This window comes from Lissotriton helveticus, chromosome 2_2, assembly GCF_964261635.1.
Source record: "Lissotriton helveticus chromosome 2_2, aLisHel1.1, whole genome shotgun sequence".
NCBI lineage: Eukaryota > Metazoa > Chordata > Amphibia > Caudata > Salamandridae > Lissotriton > Lissotriton helveticus.
In genome coordinates this window covers 419,069,194-419,085,435 of record NC_136060.1, presented here as the reverse complement: position 1 = coordinate 419,085,435, position 16,242 = coordinate 419,069,194, and the positions used below count along the sequence as shown (strand labels likewise).

General features: G+C 44.9%; 1 protein-coding gene across 4 annotated transcripts in view; it reads left to right on the top strand.

Moving 5' to 3' along the window:
- The first annotated feature begins 1,799 nt into the window (after nucleotides 1–1,799).
- REEP1 (receptor accessory protein 1) overlaps nucleotides 1,800–16,242 on the top strand; it is a 305,129-nt gene continuing 290,686 nt past the window's right edge. The window contains exon 1 of one of the 4 annotated variants that reach the window (XM_078678665.1): nucleotides 1,800–2,110. In XM_078678665.1, the coding sequence (XP_078534791.1) occupies nucleotides 2,079–2,110 (32 nt within the window). In that variant the 5' untranslated portion in view covers nucleotides 1,800–2,078. The remainder of the gene's footprint in view (nucleotides 2,111–16,242) is intronic. The other 3 variants (XM_078678667.1, XM_078678666.1, XM_078678668.1) reach the window with 3 other exon arrangements.

Genomic DNA, 16,242 nt, shown 5'->3' with positions numbered 1-16,242 from the left:
GCAGCGCTTAAAAGCCACAAGTAAGATTTCAACGCTGGCATTGGTTACCTTGCTCGTTTTTAGAGCAGAAGGAATAGAAATCCGGGGCAATATTTTTGGACCCCTGATTCGAGAGACTTGAGACTGGTTTTGTTACTAAGAATTTCCTATTTACGAGAACCATCCTAAAGATTAAATGCAACCGTTAAGATTGAATGCAACATGTGCCTAAAGAAGTGATTATCATGCAAATGTTTTATTCACCTTGCTGAAACTAGATAAAGCTATATATTTTTACAAAATATACTTACCTGTGTGGTCTCAGTTTGTGGTGGATTGGGGATTATTGTTGTGTTAAGTGCAAATGTTATCCACATTGCCTCTGTTTAGCCTAGACTGCTCGCGCCATGCTACCTAGAGGGTGAGCAGGGGTTATCTCAGAGGGTTATTCCGTCGCCCTGACTGGAAGCTAGGGTCCCTACTTGGTCTAAGGTACTTACCTCTGCCAACCAGAGACCCCGGGTTCTAACAACCAAAAAGAAGTTATCAGGTCTAAAAATCAGTCATGGCGAGGATCTTGAGGACACAACTCAAAAACGGGGAATGGGCTAAGACAATGTTGGACAGCGCAGCAGAAGTCACAATAGCTCGCAAGAACTTGAAGGATCATCTGGAGATAGTGGACTTGAATTAATTCATTCAAGTTGAAACTGCCGATACCAGGGTTAGATGTCCACAATATTATTCCAATGCGCAGAGCCTATTGGGAATATAGGAACTACACTACAGTTTGGTTTCTAATGTAATTAAGATCTTCCTCATCAATGAAGGTGCCATCATTATAGAGGTCCCCCATCCTGTATATCCCAACCTGCTGCAGCAGTTTCATGCCAACCTGTTCTTGAGTCACCGACAGCGATGGGTGCTGTGGCAGTGGCAATGCAGATTACTAAAAGTTTACACACACTGTCTTCACAGGTGATGGCACTGTCATCTTGATTTATTTGCGTTAAAATACTTTGTTAACCTGTAACCTGCATAACCTCTGCTTATATGATTTATACATTATTTACACCTAATGGATGTATTAGTTACACATATTGTTTCACATATTATTTTCCCTACTATTTTGTATGTATGTTTTAGCAGAATTAAATACATTTGATAAACTTTAGTTAGCCAATGTCAATTTTAAGTTGACTTGAGTGGGCCTAAGTGCCTCAGTCCATCTTTAAATAAATGTTACGTTGTTGCTTGTTGAGCATAATACTTTTCTGTTTCAGATACCAGTCCCTGGAAAAGCTAAATTGCAGCACCAGAAAAAGCTGTGCTAGTCACGTTCTGATTGGCTGGTGGAACACTATTAGATCATAACACTTCGAGTTCTGAGAAGCATGCCTTCCTTTATTGCCAGGTAAAAGGATCACTCTGATTGGCCAATCCATGGACTGAATGTTCTAATAATGTATAAACATCTTATCCCATAAGTGAGACTTCCACACTAGGTAGTGGACTGGCCCCAGGAGGACAGCCTTTTGTTCTAGGCATATATTTGAGAGGAATTGGGATTTTATAGGAGAGGAGGGACGACGCTTGCCTTCTGGAAATTAAATGCAAGAATATGAGAGCGCCCCATAGGTGCAGCTGGGAACAGTGCATACTGGGTGCTTTTCAGAGGCAGAGGCAGAGTCAGCTGTCAGTGTCGGCCTTGGCACGGGGCCGTGCAGCGGTGGACCGTCCCCCCCTCCCTCCCCGGGCAGCCCAGTCAGCACCGCCTGGGCGGTGGTCCGCTGCCAGCAGCAGCAGCAGCCCTTTCTTGACAGCAGCGGCTCCTGTTCTCTTCCCTCCTCCCCTCCTCCGGCTCGTTGGCTGCAGATCACACAGCCCCGCCCGGGGGGAGCCGAGCCGAGCACCCTGAGCAGCAGCAGAGGTGCAGCCAAGGAGCGCAGCCCGGTGTCCACTCCAGGCTCATCCCTGGGCGCTACCGACCGTCTCTTCATCCCCGGACCCATGGAGGTGGCTGATGGCTGAGCCCCCGACCCCTTCCTGCTGGAGGTAGCTGGACGACGAGGCGGCGGACCGCGGAGGAGACTGCAGCCATGGTGTCATGGATCATCTCCAGGCTGGTGGTGTGAGTATACCTGGGGTCCCCCACCCGGGCGCCCCCTCCTCCCTCCCCGCCGCGCGCCTCTCAGGGCCGGCCTAAATATAGCAGGTAGCGGGTCATGGATACGGACGGGGAGGGTGAGCGGCAGGGCAGGCTGCAGCAGCGCACACATGGCGCTGCAGCGCGGGCGACGGCGCTGCTGCTGGGGGGCCACGGGGGCACGCAGCCCTCACAGGCGTGGGCACGCCGGCCTCCGCGGGCAGAGCGAGCATTTCAAAGCCTTTCCTTCCATTTCACACATATTGTGTTCAATGCACGAGCGTGCGTCCGGGTAAGGTCCCCGCTATCGGGACCCTAGAGAGACACCACCAGCGCGGCCCGCCAGAGGGCGCTGGCAGCGGGGCCCGGAATGGCTTTTATTTGATAATTATGGGGCTAATTTTTTCTTGACATTTTTCGTAGAACATTGAAATATTACTGTTGGCCATTTGTATTTGAAGCATGTGTAAATTATAGCAAAACATCTGCATTCATGTAAATTCACTTTAAAAAGCATGGGTCGGCAGTGCCCTGGAAAACGTGCATCGTGTGTTCTGTGCATAATATACCGATATACAAAAATATATATGGACACATCTACAGATAAATAGACATAAACATACAAGTATGGCCCACAGAAACACAGTGCGTTAACAACAAAGGAAACCATTGCATAATGTATTTTGCAGGGTTGAGAATAATTCGGGACTATTTGTTCTATAATAAACGCTTTGCCCCGGGGGCACCCCAAAAGCCATTGGCAGTCAGCTCGTGTTCCTCGTGAATGGGTCTGCGCGTCTGTCACAAATCATGTGCAGTCGGGGGCCGTTGTTCGGTGCATTGTTATGTTCCCTTTTTGCTCAAGGCCTACCCCCGTTCCCTTTGTTTGGAGCGGCGGAATGTACCATCGAATTATCCTGGTCGCCCGGGCGCCCCGCACATTCCGCTACTCTGCTGAGGCAATAAAGACAAGTGGGCGTCATTTATGTCTGCTATTGTCTCCAGGGAGGGGTGACAGGTGTGCAGAGTTTAGGGCAGAACCACACGGGCGCCCCTTGACTCAGCACTGGTGTCTTCTGACAGACCACCGGCGTCTGCAGCGGTTGGCGCCGCTTGCTACGTTTTCACATTTTCTTGGAATAAAACCGCGTGAAATGTAAAAATAAATTGACAAGGGCCTTGGTTTTGTAGTTCAGATGTGCGTTCTCTCTGCCATTCGTTGTTTAGAATACATTAACAATATAGAGCGTATGTCACACCGGTCTGTCCATTAGCAGTGTTGCTGGGCTGCAGTTTGCTCCTCAGCAGAAAGACTGTGATTTGCAACATATTTTCCCTTATTTATTTATTTATTTATTTTGCACTTACAGAGAAACAAACCCACCATGAAAGACAAAACAACAATGGCAGATACTGACCACCATGCCTCCCACACAGTTCCCTATCATTAATGGCCCGGTGCACTTCAATTCCAGCAGCAGCTGTTGCATGATACTGCTGTCAAGCAGAAACATATTGAGATAAGAGAATGGAATGCTGCACCCAGAATAATATAATGTGTCTTTGTAAAACTCTTCCTTTATTCCATATGTATAAATCAGGAAAACATCCAGCCAACACGTTTCGTTCAAATCATATGAACTTCATCAGGGCTCTTAATTTGTAAGTGTACTTGTTCCTCTAAAATGTAGATGTACAGGGCGATCTCTCAGTTTAATATAACGTTAGGCGGCTTAGACATTGCATACTGATTCAGATATCAGTCTCGGGTAATTATGTTTACCTGGCCCAGAATTGGATTAATCCTATATGGCACAGAGAGCATCTGCTTTTGCATGATTTGGCAATTAAACTGGTAGACTGCCCTGTACATTTACATTTTGGAGGTACAAGTACACTTACAAACAGAACCACCATGGCAACACTGCGCATCTCTCAGGATACTTCTCCAATCTTTACTGACATCCCCCTCCATTGCCCCCTCTCCTCCACAAATCATCATAAGCCACAGTCGTTATCACAAGCAGGATGTTACTCGTGTCCTGACAGGCCATCCAGGAGGCAACGGAATGTACCACACCCGCTCCATATTTTCTCCAACTTGCATGGACAGCCGATGTCTGATTTCCACTCCTCCACATTCTGTGGCTCGACCGCAACCCATCGGCGAAAAACATTTATTTTGGCCACAGCAAATCCTAAGGTGGATAGCAATCTAGCATATTTTCCAGGATGTCCCTCCCCCAGAGGTTTAAAAGGATCGTTTTGGGTGAGACCTCAGTTGATAGGCCCACTCCCCCTCTAAGCCTGTTGCTGACTACCTTCCAGGAGCCCTCAAATCGTAGTCAATCCCATAATGTGTACAGGAACTTCCCCGGTGCTCCACAGTCCCTGGCTCACTCATCTGTCCGAGCCGTGCCCATCTTGTGTGAGTATTCTCGTGTAGGAGGACCTGTGAAGTATACGGAGTTGGATCAGCCCGAGTCGGGCTCTATGTGACATTTTCCTGGGTGATTGGAGTGCCTCCTCCCATTCCTCTTCTTCTAGCTCCCCAAAGTCTGCCTCCCAGGCCTCTTAGAGCCTCAGGAATGAATTAAGGGTGTTACGCATTAATTTACTGTAAATCAGGGAGATCGCTTTTGTGAGGAGCGGCTCTGTCAACAGTCTATCTTCTAGCGACGAGGATTCCTCCAGCGACTGGCCCTTCTCTATATGTGCCTGCAATGTGTGCCTCAACTGATTGTATCTAAATATTTCCTTTGGAGCCATACAATATTCTGTTTGCAATACTTCCCAGGTGATTAGGTCCTCCCCTGCTACATATCTGCTAACGTCGAGATACATATAAGGTTCCATCCCACAAATCCTTAGACTCTCCACAAATCCTTTGAGTGTCCACACCTCCGCCAGAATGCGCTATTCCATCTTTGTGTGTCGATCCTGCCATTCCAGGAATCTATTTGCCCTTACTATCCTGAAGCCTTCACCCTTGTGAGAGGTGAGAGAGATGCGTAGCCCTTCTTTGTGTATAGAGCCCTCAGGAAGCCCCCGGGGCCCAGGGCCTTGTGATCCACCTTGATCGATTGCTCCATTAGAGGGGAAAAAACCCACTCGTTGACCAGTGTCAGTTGTGACGCCCAATAGTACTTTTCTAAGTCAGGGAGGGAGATGCCCCCATCATACAGCTCCCTTGTGAGCTTGGTCAACGCTATCCTAGCCGGTCCCCCATCCTACATGAGCTGTTGATTCGCTTGATTCACCCGTTGGAAGAACTCAGGTGGTACCCGACACTCCAAGTTTTGCAACGGATACAGGAATTTTGGTAAGACAATCATTTTGTACATTGCCGCTCTGCCAAGGAGCGACAGGGGGAGTGATCTCCAGTGCTGTTCATCTGCGTTAAATTGGTCCAGCTCAGGGTATAGATTGACCATGCGGAAAAGCTCCGGTTGTCTAATTACACAGAGGCTCAGATATTTAAAGCCCACCGTTTCCACCGGGAGATTTTGCTGCGCCCTCCATGCGCACAGGGGATTGAGAAGAGACTTACCCCCAATTAATCATGTACCCTGAGTGGGTAACACAAATGTGAAATATATGGAGCAGTCTGGGGATGGAAATCTCAGGATCCGGCACATATAACAGGATATCGTCAGTGAATGAGGAAATTCTGTCTTTCCGCTCTCCTCCCCACATGAGGCCACTCACTAGCGGGTCGGTGTGTACCCAACCCGCCAGTGGCTCCAGCGCCAGGGCAAAGAGCATTGGCGATAGTGGGCATCCTTGCGGAGTGCCCCAGTGTAGCTGAGAGGGATGAGACCCAGGGGCGTAACACAGGCCCCCTCAGCCCACCTGGTGCGGGGGGGGGGGCTAGCTCCAAGGGCCACCCTCGGCACTAAATAGTGGCTAGCCTCTGGTCCCTCAGGAGAACCCCTCGGCGCTTCGCTTCCCGATACATGTTGCATAGGTCATTCACCAATTTCCTATACAGTTTTAGCGGCAGGCCATTTAGAGACCCTGTGCTTTCCTCGACTGGAAGCCCCTGATTGACATACCTCTCTCTTCCTCACTAATGTCCGCCTCCATATCTTGTCGCCTCCTCGGTGCGCTCCTGTACAGCGATCTCCTCAAAGAATTCTTCAATATTCGCACGGGCCGTGTGATATGGGAGCTATGTAGGGAGCAGTAGTAGCAGGCAAAATATTTTTCCATTATGTGCATTTGTGTGCTATCCTAATCTTGGACCAGTTGCCCAGTAACAAATGTGTCCTTCTAGATCAAGTTGCGCCTTAAGGGTGTCTGGATATTGCATTGCACTCATCCAAAAGAACAAAATAAATGTATTTCAATTGTTTAAATTCAGCTCACATCAATGGAACTTTCAGAGGGTTAATACAATTACCTGCTAGAATACCTCGAATCCATTAGAAATCAATAATTAGCCCCAGGATGAGTTGAAACAAATAGCAATTTTCTACATAGAGTTTCAGCAGATGACCAGAAGCGCATTTCTTGCAACAGGCTCCAGTAGAAACCATTTGTAACTTGTCAGCTGGAATTGTTGCCAGCGTTTCCTATTCACCTGGCAGCAACTTGCTGAGTTTATGGCTTCAGCAGCGACACATTATTTTCAGCAGAAATGATGGTAGACAGCGAGGATCTTATGTCAAAAGACAGCTACGATCATGTGACGTGGAAGGAATATCAATTCATATATTTTTAATGTTTGCATAGAATCGTCATTTATCTGGCATTTTAAGTTTCCTCTTTGTTTATGGCAAGCACGCGTTGGAAGTCTGTCTTTGGAAAATCCCCACTAATGGCAAATTCAGAGATTCAGTTCCTGCAAATATGCAGCCAGCCAGCTTCTGTTCAGTATCCCACTTCTCATTTTAAAACATCATTTTATTTTCTGCAAAAACATATGACAGTGTAAACTTAATTACTTCAAAAATGTTTTTATTAACTTTCATATTTCATTACAAGCCCACTCGCTCCAGACCGAGCCCATGGGATCTCTCCAGCTGGTGCACAGCCGTGCATTCAAGCCGCTTGCAAGGCATGTAATCATGGGTGGGCCTGGGCAGAAGACAGTGTCAAGGACGAAATATGACCCCAGCCCTTTCTGCTGAGTCACACTGCTGGAACAGTTGGCAGCATTGCATATCTCTGCAAACACACCCTGTATGTGACTAGCGTTCGCGGCCAAATAATCCACATTTTTTTACCCTCATGCAAGAAGGGTGTCCAACGAGGGGTGGGATCCATGACACATTTTAAGGATAACCACTATGTAAATAATTTGTATTTATATTAATTAAATGCATATTTCTCACATGTGTATGTCTTGTAAATCCTGATTCCATAAGAACATCATGGATCTATGTTGGACGCCCAAGGATGTTCATTTTATTTGGCCAATATGAAAAAGAAACAGTTTTTCTGGGCTGTCCTGCTCCTGTTAGTCTTCTGTTCCAAAATTCAAGGATTTCAAATAGAATAATATTTGATGCATGGAAGCATGGCAAAGCCTCTTGGGGCCCCTGCATCTCACCCTGCCCCAGCCCTGCAGGGACCACGGATAATGATATTCCGCCACTTTTAACGATCAGCAGATGCTTAGGTGTGAACAGATCCGCAGGACAGGGTAGGAGAAGTGCTACATCTGGATGAGAATCCAGAGGTGGAATTACCTACACCCTAGTTAATAGTATGGGGGAGTAAATTCTGCTTGTGGACTTTCCTTCTTCGCATTTATCGCTTCCTTCACAAATCACAGGGTTTTCCGCTGCCACCAACTCTGTATTAAGCCCTGTATTATTTTTACACTTAAACGGCGTCTTTCTTTGCTAGTGCTTTTAGATGTTGAACGTTTCAAAAATGGACAAGAGCCTTCCCTTATTTATATGAAGAGTCTTTATATCAGTCGTTTGGGGGTAATTTGAATTAAGCAAATGCACAAGATCGCTTGTAGTGTATGTGGCAGAGGGATGTTTTGTCAATTGCTACATTTTTCTGTGAAATTAACAAAAATACACCTGGGTGGCGTGCTATCATGACTTAAGAGCAAAGACAGATTTGAAGACTGCGGTCTGTCCCTAATGATATAAAAGACAGGGGAATGGGAAAATTAAGTAGAGCCTTTAGTCAATCAATCAAACATCTTTATTCGGCTGGGAGACCCGCCATAAAAGTAGTTTAAAATACATACAAAAAAAGATCAAAATGAACATCAACGGCGACCAACATAAATCATATAAAACGTGAGTCAAAGCATGGCATGCATAGGAAATAGTCTAAAAATATACAAGGTCTTAGTCAAAGTGCATAGTGCTTCTTGACGTACGGCTGCCTTGAGGAACCAACTTACGCAACAGGTTTCATGGTCAGTTAACTTCTAGTCATTGAGGGTTTTAATTCCTACTTCTCCATGCTGCGCCTTCTTATAACATGTTAACATGGTAGAGAGCGAAGACAGGCCTCAATACTAAGAAGAGTGAGGGTGCTGGTGCATGTAGGATACTGCGCTCATTAAAGAAGCAAGCTGTCTCTTTTTTCTGTAACCTCTGAACTTATCTAATGATATCACAGTGTGAGAGCTAAGATAAACTAACTTGGTCATTTAGACCCATACACTGGTCTAAAACTGCACGCGAATGGTATTGACGCCTGTTTTCACGCTAGCGCCTATTTCGAGTTCAGCACACGTTGTGTCCACACCTATGTTTTTCTTGACCTAATTGCACCAGGCACTCCTTGATAGTGGTATTAATCCACTGGGCGCAAAAGTAAAAAAAGGGTAAATACCATTTGTACCACTATGTAAAACACTATGGGGCCCATTATGATGTCGGGTGGATTGCCCTCCACCGCCAGCCTGGCGGGGGCAATCCGCCCGACATCCACACTCGTTCCCCCACCCGCCACATTAGGTTGGCAGGGGGGACCTTGGCGGACGGAAAGACTGCCTGCCGCTTTTCCGCCCCGGCGCAAGAAAGGAATAATATGGTGGCGGTGTCTATCAGACACCGCCAGCCATATTATGATGGGCATCTTTAGGTGCCTTTCCGCGGCTGCGATGCTGCCACGGAAAGGCATGCGGTCTTCACACTGGGGGCCCCCTGCGGGCCCCCAGAGTGAAGTATAGGTGGGGGGTGCACACAGGGGGGGTACCTGTGGTACCCCCTTTCATTTGCATTAACAAAGGGGCAGGCACCGCGCGGTGCCTGCCGCTTTGTTTATGCAAATGCTGATATGCATTTTTAGCATTGTGGCGGGCGGTGCAGAGAGCACGGCCCCCCACAATGCTAAAAATGCAGGATGATTCAGAAAAGGGGGTGGTGATGAACAGAGTGTCTGAATTAAGCAGACCACTCTTACCCAGTCCAAAGATCAGGGCTTGATCCATCACCGTTATTTATCTCACTGCCCCATCCCAGCTCAGAACCTGGCTATATGCAAATTAGTCTGTCCCTGGCCCAGTGCATCATGGGAACAGGGCAGACCAAACTACCAAGCCAATTCTTCACCAGAAAGGAGACAAGCTACCGGGGACCGGTTTCCCAGTGTAAGAATTGGCTTTTGTAGTCTGGTCTGCCCTGTTCCCATGATGCACTGGGCCAGGGACAGACTAATTTGCATACAGCCAGGTTCTGAAACTGGGATGGTGCAATGAGCTAAAAAACGGTGTTGGATCTAGCCCTGATCTCTTGACTGGGTGAGAGTACTCTGCTTAATTCAGAGACTCTGTCCATCACCACCCCTTGTTGTAAATAAAAATGCAGGATGTGCCCGCCACTGTGGCGGGCACATCCTAATACCCCCCATGGGACCCCCGCTCTTATGGCGGGCGGTCCCGAATTCCGACAGGATGGCGGGCGGACAAAGTCCGCCCGTCATCCTAATGAGCCCCTAAGTGTTCCAGGGTGTTTTGGAACCTCTGTTTACAGGTTTGATCTAAGTGACTCCGACAATAGAGTCTATGGAATTGCAGGAGGCAAAAAATGAACACGTTCAGTGGTCGGACAAATTCGTAGTTCAAATAATTTGCATATAATTGTTACACTAATGCTTTACACTGCAAAAAGCCAAATCTGTTGGTTTTGCCAATGCTTGTTTGTGGAGGATGAGTTAACCTTGGTGATGAGTTTTCTAAGAGACCATATTCTATATTAAGTGCGATTAATGCTACCAGAAGATTGAGACATACTTTTTGTCTGAAAAAACGTGATTTTGTAGCACAGCGCTAAATAAGGTGTGGGCGGCTAGCTTAAGGGGCGATGAGACCAGTTGGAATGGACCAATCTGAAGAAAGTGGCCATGGCATTTTATCCCTCCTTGGGCTGGTGGTGGACTCAGCTCCATCCTTAGGCTCTCTGGCAGTGGCAACATCTCGAGGATTCCCACCCTCGCACTATGTGCTCACGCTCTGCTTGTTGTTTTGTATGCGTAGTCATTTGAGGTAGTTTGTTGTAGTTTGAGGTCTGAGCCAGATAGCATTAGGTGTCTGGAAGATCCCATGTCCTCAATTCTTTAACAAGTACAATAAAAAGAAAAGAGAAAGGGAGTGTGAGGTTTTAGTCAATACCCGTCAGCCATTTGCTTTCATACCCCTTTCATGCTTTTCCATTGCTTGAATGGCTGCCCTTCGAGCCAGGGGTATTTCAGTATTGATTACATTACTCCATTTTGGTTGCCATTTGGTTTTCGTTATGAGGGATTGAGTAGTTCTGTTTCTGATACTGTAGAGATCCGTTCATACATGAGAGCCCTTCATCTCAAAATGTTAATTTCTCATTTGTGGCTTTTTTGTTTACGAAGTGTGTGCTGTTTAAATACTTTTGCCTGTATAAATACACCGTGCTCTTCACAAATCACCCATGGGTGTTGAAATATTTTACTTGTCTGTTATAATGTTATTTTGGCTTTTTTATTAATAAAATAAAGACATGCACACACATAAGCTTTATAATAATGTCCCTTTGCAAAAGTATACACTGTGCAATATTTTGTTGTAAATGTCTTTTAAGTTCCTGACAACATTAACTTAATCTTCTGACTCTTTTCATAACACTTGTCTTTAAGGGTACATCTTTACTCTCCTAGTGCAGTCTGTTCAGCAGGGCGCTAATCCCAGCTTCTGTATTGCCACAGGCCATGATTTTGCTGCATTACAGGATTTTATTTCTAGAACTCCTAGGGTCAACTCACACAAAAGGCCCACTTTATATGTTGGCGAAAGGGTACTTTGTTGCAACCAACCTAATGGTCCGCCCGTTAAATTTAAAAGTGTGAGGACCATAGTTTGCTGATGGTGGGGGCTTCTCCATCTCTGCCGTGGCCAGACTTGTCCAACGGCCAGAGTAAGGGCCATCGGAGAATTGGCTATATGTACACACGCCCAATTTAGATGGATGGGTATATGGCTGTTTTTTTACTGTCTGTCACTTCCAGGAAAACCCTGGTGGTAAAGGGCAGTAAAAACATAAAAATGCCCCCTCGCCATGGGAGATGACTCCCACAGCAAGGGTGACATTGCTTACTTTATATTTTCCAAAGCAAAATCCTACTTAGGGGTTTTATTTTTGAAAATATTTCTTTTTTGTAATTTTGCCGTACGGCTCCGTCATGTTTGACGGAGCCATTTGTCAAAGTTACAATGTATTCGTAGGAATCTCCTTGAGGGCCTTGACAACGGATCCTGCGAATGCTAGAAATGTCTGTTAGCTGACGGACATGTCTACTTTTGGCTGTCTGGACCTCCACCAGGGCATCAGCGTAAGTTACTCTGTCGACCTGGTGGAGGACGGTCCGACTGCCGATATTTAAATCAGGCCCAAAGTCACCCAACCAGTATCAAATACTATCTCTAAAAGAAATTAGTCCTGTTGGGTTTGCCAATGCTTGTTTAAAATCTAGACTGCTGTTTTCCTTTAGATTATGTTATGGGTGGAGTTTTGGCGTTACTCTGTAATAAAAAATCAGAGTTAATTGTTAATGTTTTCATCAATTAGCACTGAGATAGAAATATTTGCTTTTTTAGGTCTCGTGCTAGATAGTTCAAGTGCTGTCTGTTGTGAGACATTGTTATCTTACAGTGGACTAAGAGCCCGCCCATTGCATACCATTGGTTGGTTTCATTGTCACTCTCATTTGCTTGCTTATTATTTATTAGCTATGTGGGCTTTCCTTCCTCTTTTTGTGTTTGTTACCGGTCAGGCACAGGGTTGGAAGTGTAAAGAGAGGAGGGGAAATATTTCTCTTTATTCGTTTGCAACACTGCCTTTAACCCTATCCATGCTGCCGTCGGCCATTGGCCGACGGCAGCACTACCTCGCTGGTGCTGCCGTCGGCCAACGGCCGACGCGGCTCCACCCATTTTGCGGAAGTGCTGCACTTCCGCAGAACGGGCGGCGCAGCCAACGGGTTAAGACATGATCTTGGAGTAGGGAAGTGTGCAGGATCTATCTCCTTGAGAGACACATCTGTGGGCCCGAGTTCAGGGGTACGTGACGGCGAGATGACTATTGGAAGTATCTTAGTGTTGTGAGTTCTCTTTAGCCTTACTGCTTATGTTGTAGGCCGCTTTGCTATGCTCACGTTACACATGCATTTAAACCGGAGGAAGCAGATAGAATCTATGGCTTAATCAGGGAAGAACTCACACAGGAGTCCAACACACGCACTAAGGAGCAAAATGTACGACAACTTATATATCTGTTCAAAAGGAAAATAAACCAACAAATGCATGCGAGTACATTAGTCAAATACCATAAAAACCAACGCATACCCCGGGGTCTAAGGATTGCCCTTAAACCTTCTCTTTGCAAGAACTCAAAGAAATTCCAAGACCGATGGTTCGAAATCTTAAACAAATGTTCGCTTGATCTTATTCTCCTGATAATAGAGGAATTATCAGAGATATTGGAAGAGCTCACTAAAGAGATAGCTGAAACACAAAATGAACTATCTAACGCAATGTCTGAGGAGGAACTATCTAAAATATTGGAAGACATAAGCACACAAATGGAAAAACACACCAGGGATATAAATGAAAGAAAAATCCGGAAATATAAAAGAGACACACTTGACTACCGTTTAGGGGAGGTGTACACCTGGGCTGAAATTTACTCGAGGAAAAGAGCCAATAAACCATATACATCACATACGGATACATCATCTTCGGATGGAGATACGACACAGAGGAGGAAACAAGCACCACCAAACAGAACTCCAGAACAGCCCACAACCAGCAAACAACAATCAACAACTCATGTAGATGCAAACCAAAGCATCCAACCGACGGTCCCCATACAAACTCAACAGAGCCATTTTTTAGAACAGGGCCAATCACAAAGAGGCGACCCAGGCGGGGACAAAACCAAGCAACAAGAAAAGGAAAAGGAAAAAGAAGCACCAGTGACAAGGAGCAAAACCCTGAAAATAACTTAGTGATCAACATAAGTAAGCATCCCTTGAACAAATATGAAGAACAACTATTACAGAAGGGCACTTCGTATGTTCCTACTCACAATACAGATGATTTGGAATTGGAAGTCAGCTTTTTCAAACTCACACGGAAATTACGTTTGAGACATTTCTTTGACAACACATTACCTCAATCAACTTCACAAGACATAGACCAATTACAAGGATTACGCCCAAGTAGTTCCTACCAAGCACCAACCAGTCATAAAACCATTGACATCTTTGAGAAGATGGTTAAACAGGATCTAACCAAAATCAAACATGGACGACATACCCAGAGGAATATGACACAAAAGGACATGGATATCCTTAGAAAACTATCAAGCAATGAAGAAATCATCTGCACAAAAGCTGACAAGGGAGGTGCAATTGTAATAATGGATCGAGACAAATATGACCTGAAGGTATTAGAACATGTGAATGATACGAACACATACATGAGACTCCAACAAAATCCAACTATGGAGTTCATGAAGAACCTCAAAACTATTGTTGACAAAGCACATGAAATGGGTGTAATAAATTCAAGAACCAAAAAATTTTTGCTACAAGAAAATCCCAAAAGCCCAACTTTGAATATGGTGCCCAAAATCCACAAAAACTTAATGGATCCACCACTAAGACCAATTGTATCAACCAGACAAAGCCTACACGAGCCTGTAGGCCAATTGTTGGACAGATATCTCCAGCCATCAGTGAGAAAAATGTCAACATATATAAAGGATACGACGGAATTCCTTATCAAGCTTAACACAATCAAATTGGAACCAGAGCAACAAATAGTGCTATGCACAGCTGATGTAAAATCACTATACACGAGTATACCCCACTCAATGGGAATAGAAGCTATAGAAGAGGCTCTGCTAAATACCGACCTGGATGCTAATTTTCAAACCTTTCTAATGGAGCTAATGCTCTTCTCACTTTACCAAAGTTATTTCAGACATAAGGATAGCTGGTATCTACAACTAGTTGGCACTGCCATGGGCAATTCTGCAGCGCCGGTCTATGCGAACCTTTTTATGAAGTCTTATGAAGAAAAGCACATCTTATCCAAAAAAGAATGGAGTGACAATCTCAAACTCTTCATCCGGTATATTGATGATATTTTCATTATCTGGTCGAGTTCAAAAGAACAACTACATGAAGTATTAATGAAATTCAATGAAATTGATGAAAGAATTCAGCTGACCTGGGAAATGTCTGACAGCACCATCACTTTTTTAGACGTCAAAGTAAACCGCACACCCGAAGGATTGGAAACGGACTTACACGTCAAAAGCACAGATCGTAATAACATGCTCCATTACTGTAGCTTTCACGAACATAATCTCAAAAGATTTCTACCTTTCTCCCAGATGGCAAGAATCAAAAGAATCACATCTGAACCTACTACCTTGCAGAAAAGGATCATTGAGATGGAAAATAAATTCAAACAAAGAGGGTACCCTGATCATATCTTAGAGGAATCAAAACAAAAGCTGGCACAAAAAGACAGAAACACATTACTACAACCCAGCCATCCAAGAGAGCAAACTAGAATCGTTGCCATCTCGAAATACTCAACATCAAGTCAGAAATTCAAAAAGGTTATACTGAAACACTGGCCTATGCTCACTATGGAACCTGATTTTAATAATTGTTTCAAAGATCCTCCTCTTTTTGCGTTCACTAGAACAAAAAACATTGGTGAAATGCTTCAACCACGAACTCTCATAACAGAAATCTATCATGGTACTAAACCTTGCCACAACTGTGGCCACTGTAACAACATCATCAGAGGGAATAAAATAAATCATCCAATGAAAGGTCAAGAAATAAAACTTAAGGTAAATGCCACCTGTGACTCAACAAATGTCATTTATGCACTCAAATGCCCGTGCGGCAAACTATACATTGGTAAGACGGAGCGCCGGATCAAAACAAGAATCACAGAACATAAATCAAACATACGTTTGAAAAACGTGAAATCGACTGTTGCGACACACTTCATGGAAGCAAAACATAGCATTGCACAACTAAAATTCCTGATTTTGGAAAGCATCACCAAAATAGAAGGTCGAGACAACACGAAACATCTACTCCAAAGAGAGAACTCATGGATTTATAGACTTTGTACCCAAAAACCTTTTGGACTCAATGACAGAATCGAATTTTCATGTTACCTGTAAATCATGACTTGTAAATTTGCTTCAGTGCCACAGATTGGTAACCCCTGTGTTCTGTTGTATATACTTTGTTTCTGATGATATATTTTGTTTCTGACGTTAAACTGCTGTTATGCATTACCAACCCATTTAGCATTCTCCACACCATATGCGTCCTTTCACCCAAGTTCAAACACAACTGACGACTAGCGCATTAGACTCAGCGCTGTTGTAGACGAGGCGGACCGCCCAAGCTTTTTTCGAGTTCGAAACTGCTATCAGCAGTGATATTTTTAGAAATTATTTTTATTAATAATTTTACTCTCACGTTTACACGACCCAACTTATTTGAAGGTGTGATACACACACTTAACTTATTGAATCGAGATACCAGGCAGACCTTTGCAGAGCATCTGATCGATAGTCTTTTCACAGTGGTAACAGGTCACATGACCGCAACTAGGTCGGATTACCGTGACGGTT